At 45.9% G+C, this 17,947-nt stretch overlaps 1 protein-coding gene across 3 annotated transcripts in view; it reads left to right on the top strand.

The window, feature by feature from the left end:
• Positions 1-17,907, top strand: part of Itsn2 (intersectin 2) — a 128,965-nt gene extending 111,058 nt beyond the window's left edge. For all 3 annotated transcript variants that reach the window (XM_042696756.1, XM_042696754.1, XM_042696755.1), the window contains exons 29-39: positions 253-374; positions 2,671-2,777; positions 3,811-3,994; positions 6,740-6,838; positions 9,667-9,834; positions 10,191-10,406; positions 10,960-11,081; positions 12,065-12,147; positions 15,317-15,400; positions 16,125-16,298; positions 17,013-17,907. In XM_042696756.1, coding sequence (XP_042552690.1) covers positions 253-374; positions 2,671-2,777; positions 3,811-3,994; positions 6,740-6,838; positions 9,667-9,834; positions 10,191-10,406; positions 10,960-11,081; positions 12,065-12,147; positions 15,317-15,400; positions 16,125-16,298; positions 17,013-17,170 — 1,517 coding nt within the window. In that variant the 3' untranslated portion in view covers positions 17,171-17,907. The remainder of the gene's footprint in view (positions 1-252; positions 375-2,670; positions 2,778-3,810; positions 3,995-6,739; positions 6,839-9,666; positions 9,835-10,190; positions 10,407-10,959; positions 11,082-12,064; positions 12,148-15,316; positions 15,401-16,124; positions 16,299-17,012) is intronic.
• Positions 17,908-17,947: the final 40 nt, after the last annotated feature.

Genomic DNA, 17,947 nt, shown 5'->3' with positions numbered 1-17,947 from the left:
TTAAAAATGCCTTGAAATGGTGAGATTCTAATCTCCTCAAGGCCATTTTTTAAGAATCCTTAATTCTTTCACTGTTAGCAATCAGGAGTGCGCTGACATGTTGCAGATGTTGCTAATCTGCTTGGTACACAAGTGGTGTCACCTTCATGTTCTTTCAAAGCAGCATTTGTCAACCCAGCACGTCTGCCCGTAAATGTCTTTCTACAAAGACAACTGCAGAAGTATTTTAAGCTCTCTTCTATCTTTCTGCAGGGTGTGCTGATCTCCAAGCCCTGGACACAATGCAGCCAGCTGAGAGGAAGAGACAGGGCTACATTCATGAGCTGATCCAGACGGAAGAGCGGTACATGGACGATCTGCAGCTGGTGATTGAGGTGAGGGGCCATCGCTGACCAGCTCTGCAGCTGTTTCCTTCAGGTGTCAGTGCCTTGCTGCTCCCCCTTGGCAGCAAAGGGAGGCCAACACTGGTTTGTTTTGTAGTGGTATGGGATACAAGAGATTGAACTTAGGGTTCTGGCACACTAGGCGTGCATGTTACCACTGAGCCACACACCCAGCTGAACATGGAGTTTGAGCCACATGACAGTGCCACAGTGACAGGGGTTCTCACAAGCTCAGAACGCTGCTCTGCCCACTGGGTGGCCCGCTGGCTGGAAAAGCATTACTGTATCTTCCTCGGCTGAGCCCATTCAGAGTAAAGAGACAAACAAGGTATATGAATGCCTCACTTAGTTGGACGCACTGGAGTCATCAGGAAAGACAGTGGCACAGAGTGGGCATTAAGGCCCCAAAGCCCATTTTACTTCAGATTTTTTTTTTACCCCTACTGAGACCCAGGGACTCTTGCGCTTGCTTAGCTTTTTCCACTCAAAGCTTTTACCCCTTGACCATACCTCCATTTCCAGCTTTTACTGGTTAATTGGAGATGAGACTTTCCTGTCCAGATTGGCTTCAAATCATGATCCTCAGATCTCAGTCTCCCGTGTAGCTGGAATCACAGACATGAGCCACTAGTACCTGACCTTGACTTCAGACTTTGACCTAACTGTATTTACATGGTTGTTTGCAACCTGATCGTTTTCCCTTTTCAAGGGAGTAGTGAAGCCATGGAAGTACTAGCCTACTGTTTCCATCCGTTTGGAAAAACAAACTGAGCAAGTATAAAATACTGCCCAAATACAAAAAACAGAAATGAAAGAAGAGGTTTTTGTACTCACGGAGTTCCCATTCCTTCTAGAGACAGAGTAAGGTTCAATAGGAGCTGGAGCCTATAGGAGGGACCAGCTCCAGGCAGGAAGGGCTCTGCCAGCTATGCAGACCACAGTCTGCAGAAGAGGAAACAGAAATGGAAGTCATGCACAGAGCATTCGGAAAGCAGATATCCAGCACAGCTGGGGTGTTGGAAGCCTGAGGGCCCCTGGTAAGGCTGGCTGAGTTCACATCTCTCAGGCTATGAACCTTGTAGGAAGTTTGTGTCTCTCTGCACAAGGTAGTGAGGAGCCTTTGAGAAGTTTTGGGTTTTGTTGTTTCTCTGTGTGTGTGTGTGTGTGTGTGTGTGTGTGTGTGTGTGTGTGTGTGTGTGTGTGTGTGTGTGTGTGAGTGTGTGTGTGTGTATATTGTGTGTATTGTGTGGTACTGGGATGGGTCTCAGGACCTCACACTTACGAATTGCTCCACAACTTTAGCCACATCTACAGCCCCACCAAAAGTTTTAATATGGAGCAAACATCACTGATAAGAGTTGTTACAGATGATAACTTCTTTCTTAATGTTTTTAAAGTCAGTTCCTAGTGATTATGGTCATTTTGTGGAAACTTGGACTTGAAAAAGAGCCAAACTTTCTAGCTACTCGGCAGGTTGAGATCTGGGCTGGCCCATGCAGGAAAGTCTGTGAGACTCTTATCTCCAATTAATCCACCAAAAAAGCTGGGAAGCAGAGCTGTGGCTCAAGTGGTAGAGTGCCAGTCTTGAGTGAGAAAGCTAAGGGACGGTGCCCAGGACCTGAGTTCAAGCTCCAGTACTGGCACCAAAAAGAGGAAAAAAAAGATTGGATTTTAGTTTTAGCTTCTTAATTCTAGTTTTGTGACCTTAAGCAAACTATTCTATTCTATGAGTCTTTATTTCTTCCTGGGTCAGTTGGAACTAATACCTGAGTCTCCTCAACTCTGTTGTATTTGAATTTAAGCCTATGTGTCTGGACGTGCAACCCCACACAGAGAAACAGAGTGCTCTTTTAACTGAGCCAGCTGCCCTCTGTGTGCACATCTGCCTGGGCTGGTTTGTCGACACCCAGAGCCATCACTGTTTCTCAGTGAACATCTCCCAACAGTCCTGAACACTGAAGTGTTCAGCCTGACCACAGCCCAGCTCAGTTCTGCAAACTCTTGGGTGCAGGTGCTTTGTGCCCTGTGTCTGGCTGACCTTCATAACAAGCGTAGGAAGTAGCTAGGAGAGTCTTTGCTTACTGAGGAGATTACTGGACTCAGTCTTTAGAACCAGCCTTAATAGGAGCTCACATAGCAAACAGCAGGGAAATTATGCAGTTGAAAATGTAAGAGTGATAAATATGCTTATTTAGAAATAACACAGTTATGAAGACATTATTTGCTTTAGATCACACACAGGCTATCATCCATGCTTAAGCTAATTTCTTCTACGATTTGAACTTAGGTTTTTCAGAAACCAATGGCGGAGTCAGGCTTTCTCACTGAGGGAGAGATGGCCTTGATTTTTGTGAACTGGAAAGAGCTCATCATGTCCAACACGAAGCTGCTGAAGTGAGTTGTGGCCGTCACCTGTAGCCGTACTGCCCTGATGTTATGTGCAGCCCCCAAAAGGACTACACTACCTAGCAAAGGAACATCCCACTGTTTCCTGCTCTCTTTAATTCTGTCAAAGCCTGTATTTAGCCAGGCACCAGTGGCTCACAACTGTAATCCTAGCTACTCAGGAGGCTGAGATCAGAGGATCACAGATCAAAGCCAGCCCAGGTAGGAAAGTCCATGAAACTCTTATCTCCAATAAGCCACTCAGAAAACTGGAAGTGGTGCTGTGGCTCAAGTGATAGAGCTCTGAAGAGAGGGATGGTGCCCAGGCCCAGAGTTCAAGCCCCACAACCGACACAAAGAAATAAAAAAGCCTGTATTTATAGCCTTTATATTCTGTAATCTTACAAAATGTCTGGTAACCATAAAATACATGATGATTAAGGAAAAGTAAAGAAGTGGAACACAGAAAATACTTGAATGGGAGATCATGTACGGATTGTACCTTGCTGGATCATGTGCCTTGCTGGCTCTGACAGGAGGGTAGCAGGAAACACGGGAGGACATCATAGCCAGATGTCACTGCGCAGTTTGCAGCCTAAGTCCCCTTGTGCACTTCCAATCGTGGGAGGCCTTCCTGGCTTTACACCCATGAGGTCAGAGTCCCAGGATCAGATGTGTTGTCCCACCCCTGCCTGCAGCCGGCAGCCCTCCATACCCTCACCTCAGGACTCTATTGCCCCGCCCCCATTAACCTGACTAAAGGCCAGAATTGCCTTCCTGGTTCAACTGAGAGGTAATCTTTCCAAAGAAACTTTGCTAAGAAACTAAGGTAAAACCCAAACCATTCTAAAGAACCAGGAAGCATCTTAATATATAGACTTAATTTTCTTCTTAGAACAGAGCTTTAGGCCCACTGTTTCCCCTCCCTTTTCCTCTCAGTGTCAGTTTCCTCATTATCATTGCCTCTGGCATGCTGTGGCATTCATCCATGCATTGTCAGGGGCGTTCCCTGAGAAATAGAGCAAGAGCATATTGTTTGCAGGGCCTTGCGGGTACGGAAGAAGACTGGGGGTGAGAAGATGCCTGTGCAGATGATTGGGGACATCCTGGAGGCTGAGCTGTCCCACATGCAGGCCTACATCCGGTTCTGCAGCTGCCAGCTTAATGGAGCAGCTCTGTTACAGCAGAAGACTGATGAAGACACAGACTTCAAGGACTTTTTAAAGGTAACTTCATTCTGAGCCCCTCAAGCATCTTTGCTGGGTCTGCAGGCACCCTGGCCCCTTCTGAGGCCAAGGGCAGCAGCATACACTTTCCATAGGAAACCTCAGTAGAGAAGAAGTTGCTATTGGCTTCTGAAAGAAGCAAAAAGATGGGGGACAGTTCTCTGATGGCTGTTGCTTTCTTTTCAAGTACACATGACTTTTCTTGGAACAGGATCATGATTTTACCCATCGAATAACAGAATGATGCTTATTTTTTTGGTTTTTGGTTTTGGGGTTTTTTTTGTTTTGTTTTGTTTTTTGTTGGTCGTGGGGCTTGAACTCTGGGCTTGGGCACTGTCCCTGAGCTCTTTAGCTCAAGGCTAGTGCTCTACCACTTGAGCCCCAGCACCATTTCTGGTTTTCTGGTGGTTAATTGGAGATAAGAGCCTCATAGACTTTCCTGCCCAGGCTGGCTTTGAACTGCGATCCTCATCTCAGCCTCCTGAGTAGCTAGGATTACCGCCGTGAGCCACCAGCACCCAGCTGGGTTTTTGGTTTTTGTTTTTTTTTTTTTAAGTAAACTTACTTACCAGATACTTAATTTTTCCAGGGAAATATTCAGAATGTAATGTCACTGTCTTAATTTTGTAACTTTATTAGGTATCTTATTCAAGACAAAACATAAAGTAGCTTACCTAAAATGTATAAAAAAAAAGATAAAATTTAAAATAACTAAATGAACAAACTGAAAAGGAATAAAAGCTGATAGCTAGAAATAGGCTAGTATAAAAGGCTTTTACCTGTGATCCTGTCTGTATATGAAACACGTGCAGAGATGTCATTGAAGATTCCAGTAACCAGTGAGAAGAGGAAATTGAAACACCTTTGTGTAACTATTTAAACATAACAATAAAAAAAAGGAAAAGGAAATAATCAGTTCCATGATGTCAGTCAAAAATTAAACACAAAGGCTGGGAATGTGGCTTAGTGGTAGAGTTGCCCAACATGCACGAAGCCCTGGGTTCAATTCCTCAGTATCACATAAACAGAAAAAGCCAGAAGTGGCGCCGTGGTTCAAGTGGTAGAGTGCTAGCCTTGAACAAAAGAAGCTCAGAGACAGTGCCCAGGCCCTGAGTTCAAGCCCCTGGACTTGAAAAAAAAAAAAACACAAAAAGTAAAGCTAGAACTATATTATACAATTACAAGTCTTGTGTGATAAGTCTCCAACTTCCTTATGGTGACAGTACTGATCTTTAAACAGCTGGTTTTTATAAGCCATGTGTGGTAGTCCACATCTGTAATTCCAACAGTTAATAAGCAGAGGAAAATGATCCTGAGTTAAAAGGCTGGCCTGGACAACAAAAGGAGGCCCTGTCTTTAAAAAAAAAATCAGGCTGGGAAGTTGGCATAGTGGTAGAGCGCTTGCCTCACATGCATGAGGCCCTGGGTTCGATTCCTCAGCACCACCTAAGCAGAAAAAAGCTGGAAGTGGCGCTGTGGCTCAAGTGGTAGAGCGCTAGCCTTGAGCTGAAGAGCTGAGGGACAGCGCCCAGGCCCCGAGTTCAAACCCCATGACTGGATGCAAAAAAAAAAAATCTAACAGTAAGCTGTATCCAAAATGTTTCTTAAGATAGAGAAAATATAAAAGTAAAAGCCTGAAAATGCCTCCTTTAGCAGAATATGTAGTAGAGATCTATCCAAAAACAAGAGGAAAAGCAATTTCAATATGCAATAATGGGGGAAATGATAGTAAAAGTAGTTTTCAGTGATTGAAAATGACATGCTAACCACTTGGGTGGCAGAAATCTGCAAATTTAGATTTGAGGCAGTGGCTGGGCATGGTGGCCCACACCTGTCACCCACAGCAATATGGGGGAAGCACAAGTAGGAGGATCATAGCCCAAGCTGACCTCAAAAATAACCAAAGCAGGCTGGGCACTGGTAGCTCACACCTGTAATCCTAGCTGCTCAAGAGGCTGAGATCTGACGCTTGCAGTTCAAAGCCAGCCTCAGCAGGAAAGTCTGAGACTTCTATCTCCAGAGAAAAAGAGAAGGAAGAGAAGAAAGGAAGGGAGGGAGGGAGGGAAGAAGGCAGAGAGGGAGGGAGGGAAAGAGAAAGTGAGAGAGAAAGAAAGGGAGGGAGAGAGGGAGGAAAAGATAAGAAAAAAGAGAGAGAGAAAGGGAGAAAAGAAAAAAGGAAGGGAGGGAGGGAGAAAGTAAGTCAAAAGTGGAGATATAGCTTAAGTGGTAGAGCACTAGCCTTAAGCAAAAAAGAAAAAAAAAGCTCAGGGACAGTGCCCAGGCCCTGAGTTCAAGTTCCAGGACCATCACAAAAAAATTGAAATAACTGAAGCGGTAGGGCTGATGCCTAGATACTCAGGAAGTTGATAACCAGAAATTTGAAGCCAGAGACTCTGTGTCCAATTAACCAGCAAAAAGCTAGGCTGGTGGTATGGCTTAAGTGGTAGAGCACTAGTTATGAGCAAGCACAAAGATCTGAGTTCAAATCTTGGTAATGGTGAGGAAAAAATAAAAGAGAGCCAATACAAAAAGGGGACTAAGTGGGCTGGAAGGGCAGCCAGGAGAGAGAATGTAGAAGCAGGATGGGAAAAGGCTGAGATTCTTGCCGTTTACCTGACACACTTCAGATTCTGAGTTATTGAAGTTGAAATGTACAAGGATGTCAATGGCAGGAGTCAGGGCCAGTGTTTGCTCTGAGTTGACTGATGCTGTGATTTCCTCACAAGGCTCTCATCTGTCTTGCAGAAGCTGGCATGCGACCCTCGGTGCAAAGGAATGCCCCTTTCCAGCTTCCTGCTGAAGCCCATGCAGAGGATCACCCGCTACCCTCTGCTCATCAGGAGTGTGAGTATGCAGGCTGCGCCTACCCATCTGGGTAGGAATATCGTCTTTCTCCCTCTGTGGGAGCCACCCTAGTACCCCAGGCCTAGTATAACACTACCCTTGTTAGGAATGGATAAAGGCCCTGTAGGTTGCAGCTGGGCAGCCTCAAGAGCCAGAGATAGGCTATCAGCATAACTGTTGGCTGCAGTCTTCCTCCTGGAATCTAAATTCATCTGCCAGAAGTCCCGGGAATCTCCCATTGAACACATCCTAAACAGTTATGGACCAAACCTCCTGTGTACCCTACTTCCACTTGATGACTAGTTAAACATACCTTCTAAAATTCCAGTCAGCCTTTCTCTCTCTCTCTCTCTCTCTCTCTCTCTTTTAAATTTTTTTGGTACTGGGGATCAAACATAGGACACTGCACTTACCAGTCAAGTGTTTTGCCACTGGGCTACATCCCAGCCCAAAATACCTCTTCTTTTTTTTTTCTTTTGGTCCATGGTGGGGCTTGAATGCAGGGCCTAGGTGCTTTCTCTGAGCTCTTTCTGCTCAAAGATAGTGCTCTACCACTTTGAGCCAGTCTTTATTGTTCAGTGATAATGGAGCCTAAACTCAAGGCTTTGTACTTCCTAGATAGGTGTACCTTTTTTTTTTTTTGGCTAGTCATAGGACTTGAATTCAGGGCTTAAGTTCTGTCCCTGAACTTCTTCCATTCAAAGGCTAACACTCTACCACTTTACACCACGGCTCCACTTCTGATTTTCTGGTGGTTAATTGGAGATAAGACTCTCCCAGACTTTCCTGCCTGGGGTGGCTTTAAACTTTGATCCTCAGATCTCAGCGTCCTAAGTGGCTAGGATTATAGGTGTGAGCCATAGGTGTCCAGCTAAGAGTACTTCTTGAGCCTTGCCCCCAGCATTTTTTGCTTTAGTTATTTTTTGAATAGTGTCTCAATTTTTTGCCTAGGGATGGCTTAAGATAACAATCCTCCTACCTACACTTGTTGGTTTGTTTTTTTTTTTTTTGGATGACCTCAAACCAAGATTCTCCCAGTCTGTCCCTCCTAAATAACAGGGATTGCAGGAGTAAGCCAGAGTCCATCTTACCTTTTTTTTTGATATAAACAGAGTAGGTATTTTCAGGTCTTGCACCTTCTAAGGAAAAGGCAGGTTTCCCAAGGGATTATTCCACAGAAAATAATTATTTATATAGAGGAAAACAGCAGGTATAAGATAAGATTATTGCATTGGCTGGGTGTGGTGGCGTACTGCCTATCATCCCAGCTGCTGAGGAGGGAGGGGGAGGAAGATGGTGGTCTGACGTTTAGGAAAAGTAAGATCTTATCTGAGAAACAAACTGAAAGCAGAAGGAGTAAGGCACGGATCAAGAGGTAAAGCATTTGCCTAACAAGCATAAATCCTAGAGTTCTTTATTGATTGTTCATTGACTTTTGGTCCGTTAGCTATGAGAACTCAGCGCAGACCAAGTCATGGGTGTGGATGCCACACTCACCCATCAATACAGGTTTCAGCCCCTTACCTGCAGTATTGCAGGCCAGAAGTACTATAGACTTCTGAGATGTATTGAAACACCATTCACACACATGACACCGCAGCAAAGCCTCATAAATCAACACTAATATTCCTACAATGACATAAATAATTACTGAAAGTACAGCACATTAATACATCTAGCTCTTCTTCAGGTCAGGTTTGGCAGGCTTTCAAGCTTTCTTACATGTTATATTTGTAAACAAAGGTCTGTGGAACTGTCCGACTGATGTCCAGACACTAGTGATGGGCTGCTCGTTACCAGAGGACCACACACAGCTGTATGCTGGCCCATTTGTGGCATGAGTAGTTTGGGATCCCTCAGGATAAATGAAGTACACTTTTTCTTCAAGCTGATAATATTACTATATGTTTCTGTGCAGGGAGTCATTGCTTTTGTCAGATTTTTTCAAAAGGTCTAGTGACCTCAAAATGTTATCATTTATTGTAGTTCATGAAAGTAACACATTTGTCAAAACAGCAGCTAATTTGTAAGAGCACCAGGGCCCAGTCAGGCAGTAACACATCCATCCCTTACCTAGCTACCTACCTAACACCTAGTTACCTGCTCCTGCCTTCCACTTCATCCACCAAGAACTTGGGGGACTTGAGGGTCTTTCTTTTTTTTTTTTTAATTGTGAAAATACTGTACAGAGGGATTACAATTACATGGGCAAGATAATGAGTACATTTCTTATCAAGCATTGTAGCCTCCTCCTTTGCTTCCCCTTCCCATCTTCCCCCTGCCCCCCCCAATCCTCCCCGCTTTCCCCCCCCCCCCGCACCAAACTTGTAAAGTTCATTTTTGACATAACGACTTGTACATCTCATTGTTGCAATGGGTCCACCTGTATCCCTATTTAAACGGTTTGTTTTTCCCCTTCCCCTCCACAAATTATACCGACATCAAATACAGTGAAAGCAGGGGTTATACCGTGGGGGAGGGACATACAAAGCAACAAAGAAATAATGTTATAAATGTGTTAGAAACAATCGCATGAAAGAAAAAAACATTTGAATACATATCTTAGGGTTCATTTCCCTAACATCACCTTATCTGACCTTTTCTGCTTGACTCAGACATATACTAGATATTGCAAATAAGGGAGACCATGGGGACTTGAGGTTGTTGAGAGCAAACCACATGCCTCTCTCTGTAACATGTGTACCTCTGTGCCTCGCCTAGCCTCCCCTCCCCCCACCCCCGTGTATGGCACCATCTAGGAGGATGAGTGATGAGTAACTGGGTGGTGGGCAGTGAGGACACACCACCTGATGCTGCCCACTTTCTAGATCCTGGAGAACACCTCACAGAGCCACGTGGACTTCGCCTCCCTCAAGCTGGCCCTGGAGCGGGCGGAGGAGCTGTGCTCACAAGTGAACGAGGGAGTTCGGGAGAAGGAGAATTCAGACCGGCTGGAGTGGATCCAGGCCCATGTCCAGTGTGAAGGTCTTGCGGAGGTGAGGGTGCATCTGGGTTGGGAGCCAGCCCCACCCCAGCCCCGGTGTGGGTGGTGCCCGGCTCACCGGGGCCTGTGCACACTCAGCATCTACCTCTACAGACACTCCTTACATTATCATCTTTCCTGTTATTTGAACAGACAATTTGGGGTGTTTTCAGCTCTTCAAATTCAGGTGGTAGAATCAATATTCTGTGGGTAGAAGTATAGGTTTTCATTGGGCCAGGTGGAACTCTGAATATTGAAGCCACCTTCCTACCTAGAAAATTCCCCACAGTACCCTCAGGCTCAGGGAACTGGAGATACTGGGATAGCTTGTGCCAGGACTCATAAAGTGACATTTTCTTCCTCTATAAGCAACTTATTTTCAACTCCCTCACCAACTGCCTGGGACCCCGGAAACTTCTGCACAGTGGCAAGTTATACAAGACCAAGAGCAATAAGGAGCTGCACGGGTTCCTCTTCAATGACTTCCTTCTCCTTACCTACATGGTGAAGCAGTTCACTGTTTCCTCTGCCTCTGACAAACTTTTCAGCTCCAAGTCCAATGCTCAATTCAAAATGTATAAAACGGTGAGTACCACACATCCAGCCCCACACATTGCGTCAGGAGCCTGTACCTGAGCCCTGCCTCCAGCTGAGCCTGCTCCTTCCTAGAACTCCACCTGATCAGGTGACTCACTTGCCACTTCCCAAGGAAGAGGCCCAGTGCCCAGGCCCCTCTACCTACAGTTGGGCATCAGCAAGACCCAGCTTTGGATTTTAGCTCCCCCTGGCAAACACAAAGACACCTGATCTTACCTATGGGCATACTCAGCATCAGGTCAGTCTGCAAACTGAGCCTGACATGGGCCAGGCGTTAGCGTACAGAGAACAACCCGCCTTACCAGCTGCAGGAAATGCGAGCTCCTGTGCCCATTCATTAGCACCTGGTCCACCCCGGATATTTACCTTACTTTACAAAATGGAGGTCATTTCTAACTTTCTAGGTAAAAGACCTAGATAGCACTGGACCCTTTTCTACTTATGCACACAGCTCTTCAGAACAAATAAATACTGTCTTCAGACATAGGTGGGTGGTGTTCTGGTCCCTCTCACAGCCTGTGTTTTGGCCTAATTCTTTCAGCCCATTTTCCTGAATGAAGTGTTGGTGAAACTTCCCACAGACCCTTCCAGCGATGAGCCCATCTTCCACATTTCCCACATCGACCGGGTCTACACCCTCCGAACAGACAACATTAACGAGAGGTCAGTCCTGACCACGTATGACCTGCCTTGAAACCTGACCTCTCCTCCCACCTCTACCTGTGCCCAAGTCCTACTAACTGTCCTCAGCCTCCCTTATTTCACGCCTGGCTCCAGTCCTCAGCAGGACCTGGTTTAGATGTGCTTCATCGCACAACCACCTCTTAACCTGTTTCCTGCTTCCAGCCTCTGCTCACTCTGCTCCTTCCCATCTTCCAACTGTGCAGATCCGACACTCAGTTCCCACTGAAGTCCGGTCAGCGGCTGCACTCAGACAAAAGTCCATGGCCATCCCTCTTCCCAAGGCCTTCCTGGGCTGTCCAGCTTTAGTTCCCTCTCTACAGGCCTTAGGCCTGCACCCTTCCAGACAGCTGCCTCCTAGCTGGCCACCTATGCTTCCCTTCTGGGAAACTCCCTTGGGGATGAGCTCAGTCACAAGTGCCTCCAATGGCAAGGCCAGGGGACACTGCTGCTCCCATGCACATAGTTCTCTGGGTACCAAGCTGTGGTGCTGACTTGTCACTGAGGTAGCTAATTGCATCTTCTAGTTCTGGGTCCCCAGCTCCTTGCAAAGGCATGTTGTTTTGTAAGCATCCAGGAATTGTCTGGAAATTCTCAGCTCATTCTCATTTAGCAGTTGAGTCCTGCACTTGAATTAAGAGTAAGCGTGGGTTAGGAATGTGGCTTAGTGGTAGAATGCTTGCCTAGCATGCATGAAGCCCTGGGTTCAATTCCTCAATAACACATACACAGAAAAGGCCAGAAGTGGCACTGTGGCTCAAGTGGTAGAGTGCTAGGCTTGAGCAAAAGAAGTTCAGACAGTGCCCAGGCCCTGAGTTCAAGCCCCAGGGCTGGCAAAAAAAAAAAGGAGAGCCAGTAAGCATGTGACTGGAAACTTGCTAAAGCCAAGGTTAGCAAAAGAAGGAAGAAGGCCGGGAGCTGTGGTGTGTGGGAAGGCCCATGGTCATACTCTGCTTCTCCCCCAGGACGGCCTGGGTCCAGAAGATCAAGGCAGCCTCCGAGCAGTACATCGACACTGAGAAGAGGAAAAGAGAGAAGGCTTACCAAGGTACCTCATGGTGTCCGGGCTCCTGGGGGCTGGAATGGGCAGCTGGGGACTGTGGGCAGGGTAGGGGGTGGCCCCAGGACACAAGTGCTATCCATCCCTGTGAGTGAGCCTGCAGTGGAGCCCAGCAGCAGCCCCTCCTGTCGCAGCTGTTCCAACCCTCCTGAGGCCCACCACACAGCGGGGGCACCCAGCGCCGGCAGGCTTGCCCCAATCCTTCACTGCCTTCTGTTCACACCTGACCTCACCCCTGTGGGCTCCATCTTGTCCCGTCTGACTCTGCTGCGTCGTGGGCCCTCAGCCTGCTCCTCCTCCAGCTCCCCCAGCCCTCCTCAGCCTGCTAGTCCCACCCTGGGAACAAGTGGAGACGTGGCTCCTGGCTCACTTTCCATGCTCCAGCACCCTGTTCCCGTGGCAGGCAGTCGGGCTCTCCTCCTTCCCCTTCCTTCTGGACCACATCATGTCCTGAGGGGGCTGCTACCAAACCATCTTTCTTCTTGCTTCCCAGCTCTTCTTCCTCCCTTGACCCCCTATTCTAGAAGGTTCAGTAGCCTTCTTCCAGCAGTGGCTCCTCCTCCTGAGCAGCACTGTGGGTAGCAGCGCCCAAACGCAAAGCCCATCTCCAGCACCCTGCCACACATCAGCTCGCTAACGTCAGCCTTGCTCTGCTACCATCTGGAAGGCTCCACATGGGGAGTCTTGGCTCTTTTCAGGCCCCAAGGAGAGTGCTTCCTTTCTGCTCCCTTTCCTGGCCTCTAACCAGGTGACTTCTTCCTGGAGCCCTGCCCTGCTGGGTCTGCATTGTTCTCTGGACCTTAGCTCTCCATTGCTTCTGCCTAAGGCCTCTGAGCCTCCAGTTCTGCCTTAATGACCATAAACTCCCTGATTGCAACTCCATAGATACTGCCTGTGACTTGTACCCAGTGGCTCTGTATTTGCCTCATTGTGTCCTTTCTTTTCTTTTTTTTTTTTTTGGGTCCGGTCGTGGGGCCTGAACTCTGGGCCTGGGCGCTGTCCCTCAGCTCTTCAGCTCAAGGCTAGCGCTCTACCACTTGAGCCATAGTACCACTTCCGGCTTTTTTTTTCTGCTTATGTGGTGCTGAGGAATCGAACCCAGGGCCTCATGCATGCAAGGCAAGCGCTCTACCACTGAGCCACCTTCCCAGCCCCCTCCTTTCTATTCTGAAGAGGAGCCATCTACCAGCTCAGTGTAGCTCCAGTGAATCTAGTCCCCCAGCCCCTGTAGCTCTGTGACCAGAACTGTCACCAGCCCCTACATTCTCCCCTACCCCACATGAACGCCAAGCCCCATGTTCGCCACTCCATCTCAGTGGAGTCTCCCGATGAGGATTGTGTTCTGAGATACCCTTTCCCTCTCCCCTGTCCAGTCCTACTTAGACTCATGCAGCTCTTTATATATTCTTTTATTCAGGTTTCCTTTTTTTGCTTTATACTCCTGAAATGTATGTGCAAATTGGCTTTTGCTAATTGAAAGTTGTTTTAATGCTACCTTAAAAACTTGCTATTGAAAAGTCAACAACTCAATCACTTCATAAAACATACGATCTCTTAATTGATCAAAGAGGAAAATCAAAGTTTTGCTTGCCATCTCTCTCTCTCTCTACATATGTGTGTGTGTATGTGTGTAATTCTGAATTGTTCTTGTGTTTGTTTTATCGATAATTTCTGTACATATAGGGACAGCCAAGGCTAGCCCACGCCTTCAAGGGCAAGTTCCAAGTAGAGGTGTAGGCATGGCTAGGGATGGGCTACTTCTCATGGAGAAAGCTTCACATGCCCAGAATTCACCAAGCGTCCTTTATGTTTATTTTAAATCCTTAGACTGCTTAATTAAGCTTCATGTTTACCAAGAGAATGTGAGGTGTGAGCCCACTAACTCACTTCTCTCCAGTATAGAAGCAGTTTGAATACTTTCTTCAATATAATTAGACCCAAAGTAAGGCTGACTGCTAAGATGAAATATTTACTTACTTGTAACTGGAATTTTGGTGAGACTTTGATATCTGATGTTCGCTTTTTTTTTGGTCGTGAGGCTTGAACTCTGGGCCTGGGCACTGTCCCTCAGCTCTTCAGCTCAAGGCTAGCACTCTACCACTTGAGCCACAGCACCACTTCTGGTAATCTCAGACTCCTGAGTAGCTAGGATTACAGGCATGAGCCACTGGTGCCTAGCTGATGTTCATATTTTGACCATGCCATTTGAAGACACTTGAGTTGAGCACTAAGGAGGCTAAGGCATAAGGATCCGAAATTCAAGGCCAACCTAGGCTACAGAGGAAGACCCTGTCTTTAATAAATAACAAAGAAGTACAGTATATACATACATTAAAATGTTGTAATAGAGGACTGGTAATGTCGCTTAGTGGTAGAGTGTTTGCCTTGCATACATGAAGCCCTGGGCTCCATTCCTCAGTACCACATAAACAGAAAAAGCTGGAAGTGGCGCTGTGGCTCAAGTGGTTGAGTGCTAGCCTTGAGCAAAAGAAGCTCAGGGACAGTGCCCAGGCCCTGAGTTCAAGCCTCAGGACTGGCCAAAAAAAAAAAAAAAAGTTATTATAAACATCTCTGTACATCAACTTAATAAAAGACTTAAAAAGAAAAAAATGTCATAATAAAACTCATTTTATAATTAGCATATTTATGAAGCATTTAAAGGTTTATACAAGGATGAGTTAAACAGTCCATGGTACTGTACTGGCTCCTGTCTGGCAGAGGAGACAGATATTACACAGAATTTCAGCCCCCACAGGCTGTCTAGGGTACTCTTAAGTCAAGGTTAGTGAATACTTAGAGCAGAGAATGGGTCTAGGAAATGGCTGAGATTGACCTGTATCTTGAAGAATGTGTAGGATGCCAACGGGCAGAGATAGTGGACAAGACATTCCTAGCAGGTGACATGGCCCACAAAGAGGCATGGACAAGCCAGATGCTAAGCTATTGGATCCAGTGAAGAGGCAACTGAGGCTCAGGAGTGTAGCTAGTGATAAAGCATGTTCTAACCAGCTCAAGGCCTTGGGTTCCATTTCTAGCATCCAAAAAAAAAAAAAAAAAGTATCAAGAAAGCTAGAATGTGACGGTCTACAGCTAGCATCTTCACCGTGCTGCCCACATTCTCAGAGAAGAAACTAATGCAAGTTATCATCTTTTGTAGCCCGCTCTCAGAAGACTTCAGGTATTGGGCGTCTTATGGTGCATGTTGTTGAAGCTACAGAATTAAAGGCCTGTAAACCAAATGGTAAGTGCTTCTTTCTTTCAGTGATATGGCATTGCCCTGTTCTTTACTGGGTAACCCTTTAGAACACTGAAGGATAGAATGCTATTTGTTCAGGTATTTAAGTATTTGTTTCTTATGGATTTGTTTGTTTATGGCAGTACTGGCCTCCAGCCCTAGAACATTTTTTTAAAAACAGTATTTCTACTCCCGTTAAGATGGTTATATATACAGCAGAAGCTCATACCTGTAGTCCTAGCTACTCAAGAGTCTGAAATCTGCCAGCCCAGGCAGACAAATCCAAGAGATTCATGTTTCTAGTTGACCAGTAAAAAGCTAGAAAAGGAGGTACAGCTCAAGTGGTAAAGCACCAGCTTTGATTGAAAAAGCTAGGCAAGTTTAAGCCCTAGTACCAAGCACAAAAACAAATAAAAATGATGATAGATTCTTTATTGGACCTGCTTGAGTGCTTCTGCATAGGCAAACGAAGTGCATTGCAAGGCACTTGCAGCTCGTGTGAGCAGCTCTAACATTAGAGCTTGCAATCACTCCCAGGTGTACGATGCCAGCAGTATTGGGAACACAAGTCATGTGGCTAGACCACAAGGCAGGTATGGTTCTCCAGGCAGTGGCTCCTGCTGCTGTGGTGAAGAGAAGCAACCTCACAATTCCTGCTTCAGCTTGACTATGGCCTAGGTAGTCACTCCCCTTGCCATGTTACATTTGTTTATGGCTTGTTTCTGTGTAGGAAAGAGCAATCCCTACTGTGAAATCAGCATGGGCTCCCAGAGCTACACCACCAGAACCCTCCAGGACACATTGAATCCCAAGTGGAATTTTAACTGCCAGTTCTTCATTAAGGATCTTTACCAAGATGTGCTATGTCTCACTATGTTTGACAGAGACCAGTTTTCTCCAGATGGTAAGTATCACTTGGATAGGAGGGCTCAGGGTGTTTGCAATTTTCTGGAATCTAGAGTGTGGATCCAGAGTGCTCGGCTGTGTATAAATACCTCCTGCTACCTACGGGAAACAACACAGGCCTATGCCAGCAAATGGGTGTCCTTCCTTGGGGGTACAGGACACCTTTGACTCCAGTGATACCTGCATACATAAGTAAACACTGGTTATACTGGATGCCTGCAACATTCTCTGACTAGAGAGACTTGAATTTCAAATAGGCAGCTGCTTTCAGACATTCTTGTCATTGTATCTGTATCCACTGACAGTATCAGACATCTATATGACAAAAGTTACTTGCTTTGTGTTTGAAAGTTTTATGAGTCCTGTTTGTGGCGATTTTTAGATAGTTTTATAAAGAACAAAGACTTTTTAGTACTGGTGGCTCACACCTATAATCCTAGCTACTCAGGAGGCTGAGATCTGAGGATCTCAGTTCTGAAGCCAATGGAGCTGGAAAGTCTATGAGACTCTTATCTCCAGTTAACTACCAAAAAGGCCAGACATGGAGCTGTGGCTCAAGTGTAGAGTTACTAGCCTTGACCAAAAAAAGCTCAGGGACAGTGCCCATGCCCTAAGTTCAAGCCTCGTAACTGGTACATACACACACACAGACACACACACAGACACACACACAGAGATAAAGACTTTCAACCCCAACATGATCTATTCACAGATTTCCTTGGTCGTACTGAAGTTCCAGTGGCAAAAATCCGAACAGAACAGGAAAGCAAAGGCCCTACAACCCGCCGACTGCTGCTGCATGAGGTCCCCACAGGAGAGGTCTGGGTCCGCTTTGACCTGCAGCTATTTGAACAGAAAACTCTCCTGTAGGAAACTGGGGAGGACAGCACCAGGGGACCTGCCCACAAGACAGGGTCTGGACAGTTAGCCTCCTGGGGCTGAGGAGCATCACGCAGCTTCATCCATCACAAAGCCACATGCTGGGGCCTGCATTTCACTGCATACTAAATCGCTAAGCAATCTATGCAAACATTATCTTTCCTATGAATGAACCCACAGCACAGTGCCTTGTACTAGTGTTAACATGCTCAACTGTGTTAGATGCCAGCATTTCCATTTTCAGGGCTCTAAAAGTATTATGTGGAAATGAGGCATCAGACCACCAGATGTTACCACTTGGTGAATGTGTCCCCTGTGGAATGGTTTGGTATTGCCAAACTTTTCCATACCATGTGACCTCTCTTAGGTCACAGTACTCAGGAGGTGAAGGTTTGGGATGAAATGCTGCAGCGTGGCTGCAAAGCCTGATACTGAAATAACGTCTACTTGTGCACTGAATAAGACAGAAACTTGATCATTTTATTTCTGATTAGATTTTATTATTCTCTGCTAAGACAATAGAGTTTGAAATATAGGGGGGAAAGCTTGATGTACTTTCAATACTGTGAACTCTAATAATGTGGAAAATATTTTTCAACTTTAATTTTCTGAAGTATAAATTATTTATGTAAATTTCTTATTTCTTGTTTCATAGGACATGCATCTTTAAGCTTTATCATTGCCAATATGTACAGAAAGAGAATAAAAATATAAGTTTATGAATGTAACCTCTTTTAAAGCTTGACTGATACTTTCTGTTTTTTTTTT

This window comes from Dipodomys spectabilis, unplaced genomic scaffold, assembly GCF_019054845.1.
Source record: "Dipodomys spectabilis isolate Male_0828 unplaced genomic scaffold, ASM1905484v1 ptg000210l, whole genome shotgun sequence".
Classification (NCBI taxonomy): domain Eukaryota; kingdom Metazoa; phylum Chordata; class Mammalia; order Rodentia; family Heteromyidae; genus Dipodomys; species Dipodomys spectabilis.
This window is presented reverse-complemented; position numbering and strand designations above follow the sequence as displayed.